This window comes from Limulus polyphemus, unplaced genomic scaffold (genome assembly GCF_000517525.1).
Source record: "Limulus polyphemus unplaced genomic scaffold, Limulus_polyphemus-2.1.2 Scaffold1092, whole genome shotgun sequence".
Taxonomy (NCBI): Eukaryota; Metazoa; Arthropoda; class Merostomata; order Xiphosura; family Limulidae; genus Limulus; species Limulus polyphemus.
This window is the reverse complement of record NW_013666702.1, coordinates 172,138-190,099: the sequence shown is the minus strand read 5'-3', so window position 1 is coordinate 190,099 and position 17,962 is coordinate 172,138. Positions and strand designations below refer to the sequence as shown.

General features: G+C 32.6%; 1 protein-coding gene across 1 annotated transcript in view; it reads right to left on the bottom strand.

Moving 5' to 3' along the window:
- LOC106462095 (CD151 antigen-like) overlaps positions 1–17,962 on the bottom strand; it is a 92,212-nt gene that overhangs the window by 9,445 nt on the left and 64,805 nt on the right. The window contains exons 4-7 of the mRNA XM_022389235.1: positions 14,445–14,519; positions 11,361–11,459; positions 4,456–4,665; positions 623–706 (exon numbers count right to left, since the gene is read on the bottom strand). Coding sequence (XP_022244943.1) covers positions 623–706; positions 4,456–4,665; positions 11,361–11,459; positions 14,445–14,519 — 468 coding nt within the window. The remainder of the gene's footprint in view (positions 1–622; positions 707–4,455; positions 4,666–11,360; positions 11,460–14,444; positions 14,520–17,962) is intronic.

The window sequence follows — 17,962 nt, the reverse complement described above, 5'->3', positions numbered from 1 at the left end:
GAACCCGCGACCCTCAGATTGTGAGTCGAGCGCCTTATCCACCTGGCCATGCCGGGCGAGTGTGGAAAGACTGAAAATAATTCACGGTTTAATCGACTGCGTTCTTTATTTCAGAAATATTACACTCCTGAACTCGGAAATAGTGATCTTAAGTAAGTTAATAACAACGTTGAATCCCCTAAGAAATGCGCAAGATTTTGTACTGCATGAAGTATAGGTGTTTTATATTCTAATAAAGATCAGAAATTTTCAAATTAGAGTGCGAGTAATTTTTTTCCTTAGTGTATTCTAATCCCTTTCCTGTAAAAGAAACAAACAGCTTATTTATCATAGAAAGCTAATCTTTCACTCCGAATGGGGGTATTTTTACCTTAGTGGAATAGAGAACCTTCTTGTTATCTGTGTAGAAGGTCTGATATTTAATTTTAAGTGTATTGTAAGCTGTAACACAGAATCTTCTGCTTCGAGTGCCCGTTATTTAGTTCCGGGTAGAGAACAAAATCCTTTAAATATGTAAATAAAATCTGTAGACATTATAAATAGTTAATAGAAGTCTCGCATAGCATCCTATTGTACCATAATATATTAAAATATTAATAACAAACAGAAAGAAACAATTCACCTCCAAGCCTGCTATTCCACAGCCAATACCTAACAACACTGTACTCTCCGCACGGACAAAGCCCTCTAGTTTTCCCAAGCAGCCCTGAAACGGAAATAATATTTAAAGAAAACGTACAGTTATGTAAACAGAAACTTTGAGAATTGTTTTCTCTCTTAAATAAATTCTAAAATGTCTTGTAAATTATTTACTCCAATATAACCTTAGCCTAAGCGTTTTATTTCTCTAATACTATTTAATAAACAAGGTTTAATTATAAAGTTTTACAGTATTAAAACACAATCCCAGTACGATCAATATTGAAACGTAACTCAAGTACGACTAATATTGATACATAATCTCAATACGATCAATATCAAGATATAACCCTAGTGTGTCCAATAAAAACAACAACAACATAAATCTAGTACTATCAGTATTAAAATACAACCTCCAGTATGATTAATATTAAAACATAACCCAAATACGACTAATATTGAAACGTAACCCAAGTACGATCAATATTAAAACATAACCCAAATACAATTAATATTAAAACTTGATCCCAGTAAGACCAATACTGAAACATAACCTCAATACTACCAATATTAAAATATAACCCTAATACGTTCAATAGAAAAAACAAAACAAAAAACAATTCTCATACTATCAGTATTAAAGTATAACCTCCAGTACGGTTAGTATTAAAACAAAATTAATTAAATACATTTTTGTAAATGTAAAATGATGTAGGGATGGTAGTGCTAGAAAGAATGCAAAGAATAATATAGGAATGATACAGCTATACATAGATTATTCCTACATGACTTTCAATATTCAAATTTAATGTTACACTGTAAAATGCACGAGTACAAAATGATTATGAGGTCAGTCAGTTTGACCGACATCGTAACAAGAGTTTGTAATAGTTATTATTATAATCAAAACATGTTAAACTCAACTTCGTTTTCCTTGTACGTAAGTCCTAGGTTCTTAGTTACACTACATTAATTGCCTGCCCTGACATGACCATGATATTATGATAAACAAGCTACATACAAACAGTCAGAAATATATAACTTCCAACTGCAGCAATATTAAAGTCAAGTACGGATTTCACATTGTAACATTAACTTTTAATATTGAAAGTCGTGTAGGAATGATATATGTACAGCTGTATCATCCCTATATTCTTGTTTGCATTCTTTTTAGCACTTCCATCCCTACATCATTTTACATTTACAAAATGTTTTTATATTTGCTTTTGGACGTTTTTCTCCTGACTGGAATGTGTGTAATAAAATTTAATATTATGTGTATTGATTTCCTTTTACTCCTTCATTTCATACACAATATAGGGGTTGGCTCCATAAAGACAACGATTGTATAGTGTAGAATGCATTGAAGAATTAAGTATCTACATGTTACAATCAAATAATGTTCATCTATTATTGGCTGGTAATAACACCATATTTCTATAAGAAAGCTAACTTTAAGGGGTAAGGATAACATGGTTTACACTAGATTTATGATTTTTTAAATTACTACCAGCTATTACGACTAAGTGATGACATCATGCACTGCCCAGAAACACTTAGAGTGGATTTAGGTTTAAACTGACGTTAGTGATAAAATAGTTGTAGAGTTATCTCGACTGAAAGAAGAAGAAGAAAGATGAACAATTTGGTCAGTTGGTTACTTTCTGGTTTGGTATCCTAGCGATGGTTTCTTGCCTTTTTTGGGCTTGTTGGGTATAGAAACAAATGAAAATGAGTAGTAATCATTTTGTAAAGTATAACTCTCTGTCACTGTTGATTTTTAGTGTACATATCTGTATTATGCCTATTGAGTACCTTGGCCATCCCTACATATAGAGACTATCGACTCTGTGATAAGCTCACTACTATCAGTGTTAGAACATAACAAACCCTAGTATGACCAAAACTAAAACTACAACACTTATTTTATTTTCTGGTTACCAAATATATATTATATTTAATCAGGACTTAACTTAAAATGCTGGTTGTAGCTTTAATATTTATTATATTCATATAATACATAATTTCTATTTTACAAGTTGTCGTGACTATTCTAATCATTTGTGTGGAATTTTGGTCGTTCGATTTTATTAATTTATCTACCTCTAGCTAATGTAACAATACAGAGGCTAAGATATATAACAAATTATTCCTAGTGTTTATGGTTAACATCAAATTTCCAGGTGATATCAATGTTGACTGAGCGTTAGAAAAAGAAGTTTAGAAAAAATAATCAGAGAACAAAATTAAGGCTATTAAGTCAGAGATAAAGTTTCTTAATGATTAAGTTACTTTTGAGGAGAAGATTACCAAAATATGTTTACTTATTTAATACAAGTTTGGTTTGCGAAAATCTTATTAGCATTAACCGTTGGTTCGCTGGCAATAAATCAAATAGTACTCATAGCTAATTTACTTTTGATAACGAATTATTAATTCTAAAATTCTCAGTAAACTTACAGCTCACATTTCTGAGTCTGCTACTTAACTAACTACATTGCAGAATAACTGTATCAATAGAGAGGGGATGAAATTGGGTTTGGGAGTACAAACCCAAATGTATTACTAAATCTGTATTTGTGTCTGTTATGACTGGAAACAGATATTGCATGGTTAAAGATTTTTCCTAAAATAGCTTGCTATCATTAAATATAAAAGTTACAAATTTGACCTTGCCGAAACGCGGAGTTTAAGCTGAATTCAGCATTACCACGTGATTTGCTTTAAAATTACATAATTGGAATTCTTCCATAGTACATTTTTAAATATTTTCTTCTTCTGTTTTTTAAATATAATATACTTAAGTGATTTGAGTTTATATTAAACTACAAGGAAAAGTATACTGTAATTTGGACAAAATGTTCCGCTGTTAAGAGCAAAACAGCTTAGGTTGAACAATAAAGACACGGTTCAAAGGGACTTGAGCAATATGAATAAAATATTTTACAACAGCTCTACCTTTAGAAGCTTTACACAATATTTGTTATTACAGTACATTAAAGTCTGAGATTAACGGCCGAAAACGTCGATAGTAACATGTATCCAATTGATTATTCAATTCAACTTATTGGTTATATGTTTTCACTACTCTGGTTTGCTTACATTGTAAAACCTGTTGACTGTATAATTCATACTACTAGTAACTGTATAACGATTAATATTTCACAGTACCATGTAGTGACCAAGTCTGTCTTCATTTTATATGTATTGTTAATGACTACAATACCTAATTATCTTCACTGAAATACATCTTAACTTATTTAAGTTTTAATTGATATGTTGGGCTTGCTTGTGCTCAGAGGTTATACAAAATGTTTTCTTGAGCTATTCCTTGATGTCGAAACCTCGTCTTTTAAAAGTCTGATCTATAATCCCTTAAAACCTTTTAATGTCGTTTGAGATATTCAAGTATCAATCATTAAGGCAATTCGGATTAATTCTTAGGCTTAGCCAACACTGTTGGATAGTAAACAATCTTTATGGCGATATTTTGTTGGGATATTTCTTCAGAAACACAACTTCTGTATTTTGAATAAGATATTAATTGAGAAAACACGTTTTATGAACTTATATTTAAAGTTACATTACAAGTTATAAATATTAACTTCCGATAAGAGCAAGCTACCTGCTAAGAACAAAACTAAAAATCAACCTGATAATAAGTATAAGTAAATGATCATGCTTTTCTTACGTTATTATTTATATAGATTAGAATACATTGTTTCATCAGTTGAATACCCTCGCTGTTAACGACATTTACGGCCGTAATTCCAATCATATCTTGTGAGGTTCGGCCAGCGTTACCCATAATCTTACCTTTTGGTGGCGGAAATTCATGTTCTGCTTTGGATCTTTGGATTGACACATAGTTTCGTTTAGAGGCTTAGGATTTTTAAAAGCATCCACATCATCGTGATTTTTTAGGACACAGCAGGTTTTGCTGACGTTGTCACCTTGGCCAAGGTTGTCAAGTTTCCACTTGGTCTTACTGTAATCCAGTGCCTCTTTAACACCACAGCAATCAAACTTTCGTCAACAAAAAAATAAAATATGTTATAAAAATGATATTACCTCATAAGTTAGACACAAACGAAAAATAAATAAGTTTGTTTTAATTACTGTTTATTTGTTTGTAATTAGGCCCAAAGTTACACAATAGGCTTACCAGTGCTGTGCCCCCCACGGGTATCGAAACCCGGTTTTTAGCATTATAAGTCTTCAGACTTACCACTGAACAACAGGATGGGGGTATATTCATGTCTATTTAGATTGTTGTTTTCGCAGAGCAAAGCTACACAATGGACTATTTGCACTGTGTCCACCGCGGGGAATTGAATTCCGAATTTTAGCGTTGTGATTCTCCAAACGTACAGTCGCCCTAACGGGGGACTCTTATAATTACTGAAAACACTAACTTTCAAACTTTTTAGTGTAATAAAAATCTGTTTAACTGAAATAAGTAAAAAAATATTATTAACAACCATTGGTAGGCTTGTAAAAATACTAAGACGTTTAAGAATTATATAGAACATAATTTTACACGATAACAATCATTATCACGACGTTCCAGTCTATAAAATCAGTCTACAAAAAAAAAACTTACTTGAAAAAATCTTTTCAAATACTTAGTGATGTCGTTGAAAATTATATAGCATACGTTTCTTAATAAAGGTAAAAGTTCGGGTGCTCTTCAAATTCAATATTACTGTTTTTTTTATCAACTGACTCTGCCACCAAACCTGTAAATGTTGCCTACCAGAAGTCGTATAGATTAAAGTAATAACTTATTTGTATTTTTAATTTCTTTTCTTCAAAATATCAGGATACAGGTTTCTGCATTTCTTTTAATTGCGCGGAAGAATACTTTAAAATCTTTATAACAATCGGTATCTACATATGCTACCTCAACATTATCAATATCCACTCCACACAAAAATGATAAGTATTTCCAGGTTTTGGTTAGGAACTACTTTCCTTTTCCTTCTTGCTATCAGTATTAGTTTGGTTGGTTTGTTTAATTTCGTGCAAAGCTACTTGAATGATGTAGCAAAAAATTCAGTATAAAGTATACCGTGTATTTTGAAATGATTATAGACAAAGTAATCCTATCTAATTTTTCTGGAATTAATATTTCTCCACCGTAATGGTTATTCTTATTGCATTTTATTTTGTGCAACACATAAAGACATTGAGGTATTACGGAAACAAGAGAAGCAAAAAAAAAGAAAAAAAAAAAGAGTAAACTTACTTTCCTCCTTGTAACTTTGGTCATTGTGCGTTTTTACTTATTTATCATTTTATTTCATATATATATATATATATACATATATACATTGTAGACATGTAGTAAATGTACAATTTAAACGCGGCATGTAGATATATAGTAATGTGTTTTGTGTAGTTGTGTATGTCTTCAAAAGTCTCAACAGCTCTTATTTTCCAGAAAATAAATGCCTCTCCAGTAACACTTTAAAGATATAAGTTTCTAAATGACCTCTTTTTTTTAAAGGATTTCACAGATGTTGAAAGCGTTATTAGGTTGCTCTTTCTTTGATCATGTGTAATATTGTGAAAGAATATAACAGCACAAGCTGTAATAAACGACTTAGATATATTATCAAACATTCTTAAGTATCAGACTTTTATATTATCATGTAAATATTTATAATTTTAATCTTGGTTTCCTATTTTAAATTGCAACGGTTCGTATAGTATTCTTATGATATATATATACCAAGATATGAATGGGCTTTCAAATCTGAAACAACAGTATAGAAGATAAATCATGTATAATTGGTTGTTGGTTTCTTAAAGTACATTAATTTTAATGCTAAATATTCATATGAGCTTATAGTGTATATATTTACATACACTAAACGCAACATCTTTACGTATGTTAGCCATGTTTTTATTTGAGCTTTATTGTTTTAACTCTTGTAATGTAGGCTACTTCATTCTATTGTTTTCGTACGTTCTCAGGTTTTTAACCCATTTTAGTGCAATTCAACGAAATAAGTATTTCTACTTTTAATATTTCAAACTGGAACAACTTCACTATGGTAAACTACACATTTGGTATAAATACTGCTAGTAGAAAATGTGTCTATATTTTTATTGAAATGGTGATTATATCCGTTTGAGTATTTCTGTTTATGTTAGCACTACATTCGATATTTATTTATATGCATATTAACGTACTTTTATAGACGCTCAAAATATGACTGAAAATAATTAGAATATCACTATACTTTGGCTTACGACTTGTCCCAGAGCTATCACAAAACTTGTATTTGCCATTAAGTTGCGCTAACATTAACTAAGTTAGAACTAACAACGTGTCAAGATCTCACTGGACAACAGCCACTTGGAAAACTAATATGATGCGAGCTGTGGTTAATAACGAAACTATCAGAAGGTGTGACTCCAAAATCAGAAACTATAGGTGGCGATACCAACGTAATGAGTAACATGATTATTGAAAAGAACACACATTGAGTATGGTATGAATTCTTTATGAACTTAAACTCACAATTCTGAGTTCTGAAAGCGAACTAGAATTTTTCTGAACAGTTTTTGTTTCGAATTAACAAACATAGCATGTACGGATGTTGATACGTTTTCCTGGTGCTTTTGTTTTTTAGGTAATTCCAGCCGCCTTCAGTGACAATAATCAATGTGTATACACCAATAAACCAATGGTGTCTTACCACTAAACTGGTTTATTTCTGTTTTCCGAAGCACTTTACAATTTCTAGTAGCTACTTCTCAACTGTTACTGTACTGTAAACCTCAAGCCAATTTGCTCATTTACTTCGACATTCATTATTTCATGCTTCAAAAGTTTCTAGGTCAAGTCCCCCGGTAGGACAGCCGTAAGTTTATGGAGTTAGAACGCGAAAATCCAGGATTCGATTCCCTGCGGTGGACAAAGTAGATAGCTCAATGTGTATTTCCTCGAAAACAATCAAACAACTCTAGGTCAATTGTGTAACTAGAGCCGGAAGACAGCACATAGTCATCATTATAATCCTATGGACTGTCACTAAAAAGATGCTGTAAAAATTTCGTCATGAAATGTTACTTGACATGCATCCTAAATGTTTATTACTCACTGGACGAAATTAATAGGGATCAAATTCCTGTAATTTACTTTGCGATTGGCTAAATCATAACTCTCAAACTATTGATGAACGAGAAATTGTTTGCTTTTTGTGACAAAATGTAAAAAATAGCAAGGTGTGAAAACAAGGCACAACTCCACAACGGCTCCTTGAACAAGGGACACCTCCACAACAGACTCCTGGAACATGGAACAGATTTACAACGACCCACTGAACATGGAAAAGCTCCACCATAATCCCCTTGAACATGGGGCAGCTGCACAAATTCAAACAGTCTCCTGGAAAACGGGAGCTCTCCAACATGCACGCCACACATCTTAATTTCGAAATGTATTCAGCAACACCATGTCTACAACTAATTAGAGTTCTGAGAATTATTATACCCCCTCTTACTGTACATCTCCAGAGCGAGTTTGTTCACTGCAAACATCCCTACACAACCAGCACGAGTCTCTGGATGGAGTTTTGAGGGAACGCTTCCTCATTCCCCCATAAAGGCATTTTCCAACTGATCCAGTGTGCCTAATAGGTAATTGAGTCATGGACTCCGTCTCTGAAGTTGGACCAAGATGATTTCTATGGGGCTGAGATCATGAAAAGATGCTGGCCATTGCATTTTCACAATGACTTCCGTAACGATATACGTTCGGTGGAGGCAAACATTATTATTCCATTAACATGAAATCAGATTCAATGGCGTCATCGAAATTCTTAGTGATGTACATAGCAGTAAGTCTATCGGAGCAGATGATTCCATACATTATTAGAGCGCCACCTGGATCCTGTCGTTTACAGCTACCGCGGGGTCGAAGAAGCGATCTTCACACATAACATGTCGGAAGATAGACATAAACTTTAGTTCGAACTTTTATTAGACAATTTTTGTTTAAAGTAAAAATCCTTCTAAAGCAACAATCCGTAAACATAGGATTGTTCTAAAACGCATCCTTGATATGTCACATTTTCTAATTTGAGAGAGAGACACGACGGCTCAGAAATGTCAAAAATTAAAAGCTGGACGCAGCTATTTCAAATGAATTAGGTATCTATATTTATGCTTGTTAATAGATATATATGCGTAGTTGTGATATAAATAGACTATTTGTTATGACTTAAAGTTTAATAAACTATTTTCAGTAATACAGTTTTACCTATCACAGATCAAGCTGATGCTTTTGTTTGTTTGGAGTTAAGCTACACAATGGGCTATATGTGCTCTGCCCTCCACGGGTATAGAAACCCGGTTTATAGAGTTATAAGTCCGCAGACACACTGCTGTGACACTGGGGGCAGGCTGACGCCACTGTCGAACTAACTGATTTTATTTTTTAAATAACAGTGATTGTGGATTTCACAATATGGACTGCAGGGCCAATACAGATACATCATCCTTTTATTGTGGATGTTAGATAATCTGGTAACATTGACTAGAAGTAGAATATGTCGACACTGGCGTTCAACAAAAATTCCTATCTGTCTATCTAAAAGGAGGAAAATGAAGAGAATAAGAGAACAAAGAAAAACAGAGAGGTTCATATATATATATGTTATGAAAGCTTGACATAGTTTTCGTTTTCTTTGTACAGATTATTACGTAACTGACAGAAGTGCTGACAAATTAATCTCAGTATATGTCTCATAATGTGGAATGAATCCAAGAACTTTCTTAAACAGAAGGCTTGGGTTTAAAGCTAGAAACAATTTTTCAACCAACACAGAAGGTGGTTTTGACGTGAATTCAGGTTGAAAAAATCCCACATAAAATTGGGAAGGAAATGTAAAAAAAACAACATTTTTTTAGGAGAAGCAATAGGTATAAAAATTTCTGCGTTATTGATCACCAAGACTATTTTATCGTTATTTTTTTCTTTCAAATGTATGTTATCTTTCAGGAAAGCGATGCGGAAAAACTACGCTTGGCATCATCCTATCTTTCTGAGAACTTTTTTTTTTTTTTGAAAACAAAATGATCGCAAATAATAACTACAAAATTCGGGGTATATGTCTTTTGGCTTGCAGTATCTTAGGCAAATAACTTTTAACAATCATACGCCAACTAAAAGAATTAGACCAACTGTAATAAATCAAAATTTTCTCTCGAAACAACTATCTAAGTTTTTTCAGTCAACAAATTCCATAACTACTTTTGAAAAGTACACTGATTAAAAATTTTATTTTAGATTTACTCAGGCTTTATTAGACCACTAGTATGTAAGTTCTCAGAAAACAAACCTATGGTAAACCAATAAAAGTCTAATATTTAAAATTATTTTATTTACCACACATTATATATGTGCAAAATGAACTTATTAAGAATTTTCTTCATTTTCCAGAAATGTGAAGTTATTTTGTGAGTAGTGTGTTATTTTGTATATAATAACTCTGGAGTGTCAATGAATAAGTTTATATCTATTGATGTCCAAATGCGAGACTTCTCTTGTAAAAAAAATTCTAGATAGCTTTTTCTTGTTAGTAGGATATATCTGATTACAAGGCGATCTAGACCTGACCTAGAAACAATTATCATGTACAAGATATGTTCAGAAAGAAACTGGAATTTCACTACAGTACACTGTATATGAGGTAACTATTATCAACCAACAAATATGCTAATTAGTAGATATTTGTGCGCTGCTACAAGAAATTTTCCCGCCACCTGATTTGCCAGGGCCGGTATTACTTGTTGTGTATCAACCTTATAGTTCTGACATTCCACCCTATGATTTCAATCTTTAAGATTTTTTTTCCAAGTATGGTTTGTTTGAAAACACTTACACGCAACTGTACACAGTTGGATTCATAACACCGCGCACCAAACTGCTGTGATAAAACTGGAGAAAATGTGTTGTTCTCAACGCCGCCTATGATGTCTAGTTCCACACTGCCACTGGTGTACGTTTTATTGATATAGTTGGGTTAAGGAAATATAATCCTATTTCTTTCTGAATAACCCTTTTGTACATAGTTTGGACCATCCACTAGTGGACTACTAATTCTCCAGGGGAGAGAAATAGTGCATAACTTTAGACTTGAATTGTACAGTACCTATAACTACAAAAAACTGTTAGATAAAATTTTGGTTTTGTTATAGGAGCTTAAAGGAAAATACGTTTATGAAGCCTTATTCTGAACCAATGATTTTATTTATTTGGATAATATTATTATATTTTTGCCGACCTTTGCTTTGGCCCATTTTAGGGCTACTGATGAGGAGCGATATAGTCTGAAATTTGCATAGTCTACTGAAGAGACAGAAACGCAGGTTTCTTGACAGAAATCGAGGGGTTCCACAGGGTTCTTCGGAATCCAACAGTTCCACATATTCTAATGCACAACTACAAATTAGTCACATAACTGCAATCCTTCAACATCATATTTCGTTATTAGTATACCAACAACATAACAACAAGTCAGTGCATTGTTTTAAATTAGTAAGCGTGACTAGACACAAACAGTTCTTAGTATTGTACTATTTTTTTTTTTGTAATGAATGCTGTGAAGGGTTCCGTGACACAAATTTGACGCCACAAGAGTTCTCTGGATTAAAATAAGGCAGAGAACTACTGGTATATAGTAATATTGTTAACAGAACACACCTACCCTTGTTTGAGCCAGATCAATTGATTCAGTTATGGTCTCATCCAATCCATATTTATTCTTCAGTTTTGATGTCACATTGTCTTCCAGGCCTCTGATTACCTACAGTTATTTAAAAATAGTCTTAGCCTTGGAAACTTCTCACTTTAACAAACCCACATTACCGACTACAATAACAAAAGCTTGAGGATTTTTTAATCGTTGAAAACTTTAACATACAATTAAAAACTTCTCCCCGTATTAAAAGCTCTGGCCATAAAGAATATATGTTTTTAATATCAAAGGGCTTTATATGCAACTTAACCCTTAAGTTTTAAACCCAATTGTGTTTCTATAAAATGTAAATACATGTCTTTGTGTCATATTTTTGTCATCGTTTTTACTGGCCATGTTTGTGGTCACTACGTATTTTTATTCAAATGTGACACCAGTAAAACAAGGTATTACAAGGTGTGAGACCTCGAAATGTAATGTTTGTAGAGAATCGTCATATACATTCCTATACAATCTGATAAAAAAGTTAGCACACAAGAGGTGCAATGAATTAAAAAAAAAGACTCAAAACTCGAGTGCTTTCGAATAGTTGACTATTCTTCCTAATCTCCTGAAGGAGAATTGTCAGCCATTTGAAAGCGCTTGAGTTTTGGGTCTTTTTTGAAGTACATTCATATGCCATTATCTCCATGCAGAAGTTGCACAAGTAAAAAATATTCATATATACCATTTTATATAAATAAACAATAATAATAAGGATACAAATTATGAAAAATTTAAAACAAAGTTTGATTTCTAATGTTGAATGGCTTATGAACAGTCAAGTTAAGGTTTCTGTTCCAGCATGAAGCTAAAAATTAAAATAAGTTCGTACATTTGCTGTTTAATACAGTTTTTAAAATAACTTACTGACATAAAACCTATATGAAACATTGTTTGTAATTGGTTTATATTGATTACCTCTAATACATGTGAGATTTCTGTTTTGAAAGCACATAATGATTACGTTTAGGTTCAGTCATCTAATCAAAAGCACATCTTTCTGAATATTTAACTTAGCCTTTTGAAAATAACCATGGCTTATATTCACTACACTCATGTAACTAGTAGAGACTCTGAAAATACATTTCAAGATGTAGAGTGTTCGAAAGAGCTACTGAAAAGACAAATATTTCATAAAATGCCGAAATTTACAGAAATGAACATTACGTTTTAATTCAAATTCCTCACTGATTATTTGTCATAACTTTCTTTCTAGGTAAAAAAAAAATCAAGAAAGATAATATAAACAGAAAAAAATGTAAATTGGATTCGCGTTGAAAAAAACCCAACAAAAACAAAATATTTTGATATTCTGTACACGAAACGTATAGCAAACGACTGAGATGTTAAACATTTGTAGAGAAAATACCCTAAATGAGTCTCGTTAGTTTATACTAAAGGCTGAAAAACAGGTTAAAATATATCGTGTGACAATGTATCTTAAGACGATTTGATGAGTCATTCTTAATTTTGTCTTTATACTACAATGTATGATTTAAAAAAAAATTAAGGCTTCAAAATTGTGTTCTATCATTATTATGCTTTATAACAGATTTATCGAAGAGGATTGTCAGAATAGAGAGTATTCATCACACGGCTTCTTTGATATTGCTCAAATGTATGATATCATGCGGGTATTTGTTGGGCTATTTGCGAATGATATCGTAACGGTTTTTATTATTGGGCGGATCCTGTTGAATTATTCGGAAAATAAAAATGTAAAGTCTAGTCCACTTAATGACAACAATTTTTTTTGTTTCCACAGAATTAAGGAAAACAAAGACAATTGTACGTATCACAAATAATTCATTTATTACGACCATAGGAAAATGTTCTACGTGGGGAAAGGGGTGAGCTTTGTTTGCCCGAAATATTTTTTAAAGCAAAGAAAAAAAGTAACTTAGTCTTTGGAGAAATGAATTAAAGTAATTGATTAGTCGCGTGATTGTCGACGAAACTTGCCCGAATATTCACAAAGGGGCAAATCTGAGGGGACTGCAGCCCCTTAGCCTTCCATACCGTACGCTTATGACTTACGACCATGGTTTCAGTCAGTTAACTAACGGTCAGTGATATACCTAAATTCACAATAGACACTAAGACAATAATTTCACTTACTTGTTACTTTTCACGACATAGGGTATCTATTTCCTTATCGAAACACAAAATGATTATTTAAAGCACTGAGCCAACTAAGTGACTAATAAGTTAACTAACTCAATAACTCACTCCAACAGATTCAATATAAGTTATAAATAGACTCAATAATACAGTATTGGCCTGAATTTAAGACGAGTCTTTTTTTTGGACCGAGCCGGTGCTAGAGATTTAACAATTATTATAATTTAATTCAGAATTTACTTTGTATATCTTCACGAGATTTGGCATTCCTTTAGTAAACGTAAAGCTTATGTTGTACACCAAAAATCAAACTTTTAGATACAATATAATGAAAAGAATGGTTGAAAAACATGAAATAAATTGAGTAACACTTATTTCCTTTTCAATATTGATCGCCAAGTTACAAATTACTTATATTCACAGTTTAAACCTATATTTCTTCATTAAACATGTTTTCTGTTTTGGTTTTATTTTTCCGTATGGTGCTGTAACCACCTCGGACAATGATGAGTAAAGAAACGTTTATTTTTTTCCATTGTTTGCCGAAGTTGCTTTATAATACTGTCTTATTAATGCTTTGGTCTCCTTTGCATTTTTTAGTCATTGAAAGTATGGTCACCTTAAATTCGGGTCACTACAGTAAAAAAATCACATATTGTAGTCTAACTCGAGTTTTACTCTGCTGCTCTAACTCTTCTAAAACTTTGGAGAAAATTCTAGATGTATGTCGCGAGATCATCATGTGACGTCAAACCTCCCTGTGGCCAAGCAATAATACAATCGTCTAAATTAAAAACATAGTAAACATAATTATGTTAATCCTATTTTTTAATATATAAATAATCTTGACTGTAAACGGAAAAGCCTAATTTTAATGCCTTGATTTATACAAAGTCTTTTTTTTTTCTCTTACAACCATATGTTTCTCACCTTGTTTTGGAATATAACTGCCAAGATCCCTACGGCAGTCTCGCACCCAAGAATGAGAAAGAGGAACACGAAATACTATAGAAAAGAAAACTACGTGAAAATGTAAACTTCTAGAATGAAAACAATGTTTATAAAATAAATAACCCACATTAACTATGTATATATATTGAGATTAATATACACAAGTTCTTTGTGTTCGTTTTTTCGCGCTAAAATACAATTTGTTAAATTTGATTAATTGTTGTATAAGTTTCGGTAAAAAAACAAAACAAAAACACTATTTATACAATGATATTATGTGGTAATTATATATTTGCTTTTATAATAAAAGTATAATGTAAGTAGATGCTGCAAATTTATGACACCATGAATAATACAAAAGAGATTATGCTAGAAATAAACAACCTTATAACACCAAAATGTTGTTTTGATGTAATTACACACTCAACGTTTCGCTTTACAGCTCCTTCAGGAGCGTTCACTAAAACACAAACCGAAACTTACAGTACAAAGTTTCAAATCTGTCAGTTTCAGTTTGTATTTTAGTGAACGCTCCTGAAGAAGTTGTAAAGCGAAACGTTGAGTGTTTAATTAAATACAAAATTTTTGTGTTATAAGGTCGTTTATTTCTAGTATTAATATGTCTTCTCTATACACAAATATGCACTATAGAAATTGAATAAAAGAGATTACGCTTTTGAAGCAAAAACAAAGTTTATTGTTTTGAATAATTACAACCGATGTATTTTACTATGGAGAAAAATACACAAATGGTCATAAATAATTCATTTAGTTAAAAAAAAATACGTTTAGTTAGTTATTTGATAAAGCTGGAACTTGGAATAAAGATAACGGACCACTGTATTATTACATTGGTCTGGTGACAGTACGACTGCAAATGTGCAATTTGTCTGTTTAATAGATGATAATGAATTTTTGTTTCTATGATAAAGTTTTTAGGTTAATGAACGTGTAGTGTTAATTTTAAAATCTTTATCACGAAAGATCAACCATTAGTCAGAACAAACAGTGTTATATCGTTGGTTGTTGAATTACAAAGCTACACTTGGAATATCTGCGCCAGCTGTCCCTAATTTTGAAATGATAGACTAGAAGGAAGGCAGCTAATCAATGCCACCCACCGTCAACTTGTGGACTACTCTAATCGAATAGTGAGATTTGACCGTCACTGTTATAGTGCACCCGTTGCCCCAAAGTGCAGAGAGCGATTTTTTTTTTTTTGGCGATAAGAGAGTGTGAACCACAGAACTTCGGATCAACAGTTCGGCACGCCAACCTTTGTGGAAAAGTGTTATCAACAATGTAGCAGGAAGTAAATTATTACATGTCATTGTGCATGTACATTGCCTTAAACCCAGTTCAGTAATTCTTAGAAATTCCGAATGATTGATTTACAGTGTAATAAAAATAAAGAAATACAGAAAAAACTAACTTTAATGCAACAAATAATGTTTGGTCCATTGACAACAAATAGGATATGAGGAGCATCCCTTGATGTTTTTACACAATTACAAGATTCCTACTTAACGGCTGAGCGTGCTGTGCTCACCACGGGTATCGAAACCCAATTTTTAACGTTATAAGCCTACAAATCGAATTTCGACACCTGCCCATTGTGTAGCTTTGTGTTTAATAAAAAAAAATAACGCAATATTTGTGTAATCGCTGAAAAAATCACGCTCTCTCTAAAGCTGCATAAAACAACAGCATAAATAGTTCAGATTTAAAAATAATAAAAATAAGTACAAATACGACATTCATATATGTCCTGTGGCTTTATACTTTGATTGTCCTGGAGCAGGGGAGTGACCGTTGGTATAGGAACTGCGCAGAAATAAGAGTATAAAACTACTGTATTGTAACAGTATGGAAAATATATATCGCAGAATTGCACCTGTATGCCTGGAAAAGATATACTAATTATCATACTACAACTGTTTTAATTAAAACCGAGATATGAACGTTTATAATGCATATGTGTATAAACAGGAAATATGGACATTTATAATGAACGTTTGTACTGAAGGTATACGGAAATAAGAATATGAACATGTATACTACACCTGCATAGAACTTTGAATACGAATGTTTTCATTGTAGGTTTAGAGAAGCTAAAGAATAGATATTTTTGTTGCTCAGAAAGAGCAATATGGGCGTTTGTACGCTGTTTTTCCAAAAGTATTTAGACACTCTTTGAGTATGTGACATAGCTTATCCATCATGATGTGTAAGGGAATTCAGTAAGTAAAATACGGTGGCATAATGGTTAGGTATGTTAGTAGTATGGAAGTGTGTGCGAAATGCCAAACTTTATGGATTAAGGGAATTTTGAAGGCAAGGGATTATAAGCCACTGGAAATGTGGAAAATCAGCACGTGAAATAGTCAGAATTCTGATATATGCACGATAAATTATGCGAGGCCTAAGTCAATAGTATTAGGAAACTAATGATACAAAATCGAAGAACGTTCATGTGACTGAAAGTGTTGTCAGAGAAATGGGGGGAGGGAACTTCCTCTTGTTCGATTTGTGAAAAGAAAAGTGACAGAAGTGATCTTTGGAACAAACTCACTGCACCCACTGTGAATGGATACCGTCTGTCACATCTCTGGCATGTGCTCTCCATGAAAACGTGTAGTGTGGAAGGGTTGAGATGTGCAATTTATAAATCACTAATCACTAGAAGAAAGATTAGCATTATTTTGCTTAATGCAAAGCCTGTTCATAGACAACAAATTATTTACGACTATTGGCATATTTTGTGAAGTAATGAAAGATGGCATGTTCAGTTTTGAAGTAATGGCCAAATCTAAATGTAGTAAGCAGTACTGAAAGTAGATAATGCTTTTTTGATAATGTTTACGGAGATTATTACTTTGTGAAGAAAATAATTTATGCAATACTAATGATTTTTTCATCCTAATAAACAACAAAAAATATTTGTTTAATGCATGTTACGTTCCAGCCTTAGGCCTACTAACTGTAAACGTCCATGTATGTGTTTGTTTTCAAACACACTGCTACACAATGAGGCATCTACTATACGGGTACCGAAACCAGGTTTTTTAGCTTTAGAAGCATTCAGACATACCGTTGATAGGCTCTTGTATATGAAGGTTTTTATTATGAACACGTTTCAGGTATCTTTGTGCAGATCTTAGCGAGTAATCCAATGTATTGTTTCAGTAAGATAACGTTTCTTGATACAAAACAAAACACGTACGATCTATGTTTTAACTTTAAAATAACAATATCAGCATATTGAAATGGTTCACCTAATATCCATTACCTGAAACATAAAAAGTGAGCATGGAGTCATCTGCAGGGGTTATTTTGAAAAGTTAGATAAGTGTAATTAAGCAGCTGTCGAAACCTAGCTGAGAGTATGCTTCACAGATTCACAGTACAGCTAATCATTCCAAGTGCAGTGCTCCCCCCCCCCCAATCAAGTGGCACAGCGGTATGCCTACGGTTTTACAATGCTACAAACCGGGTTT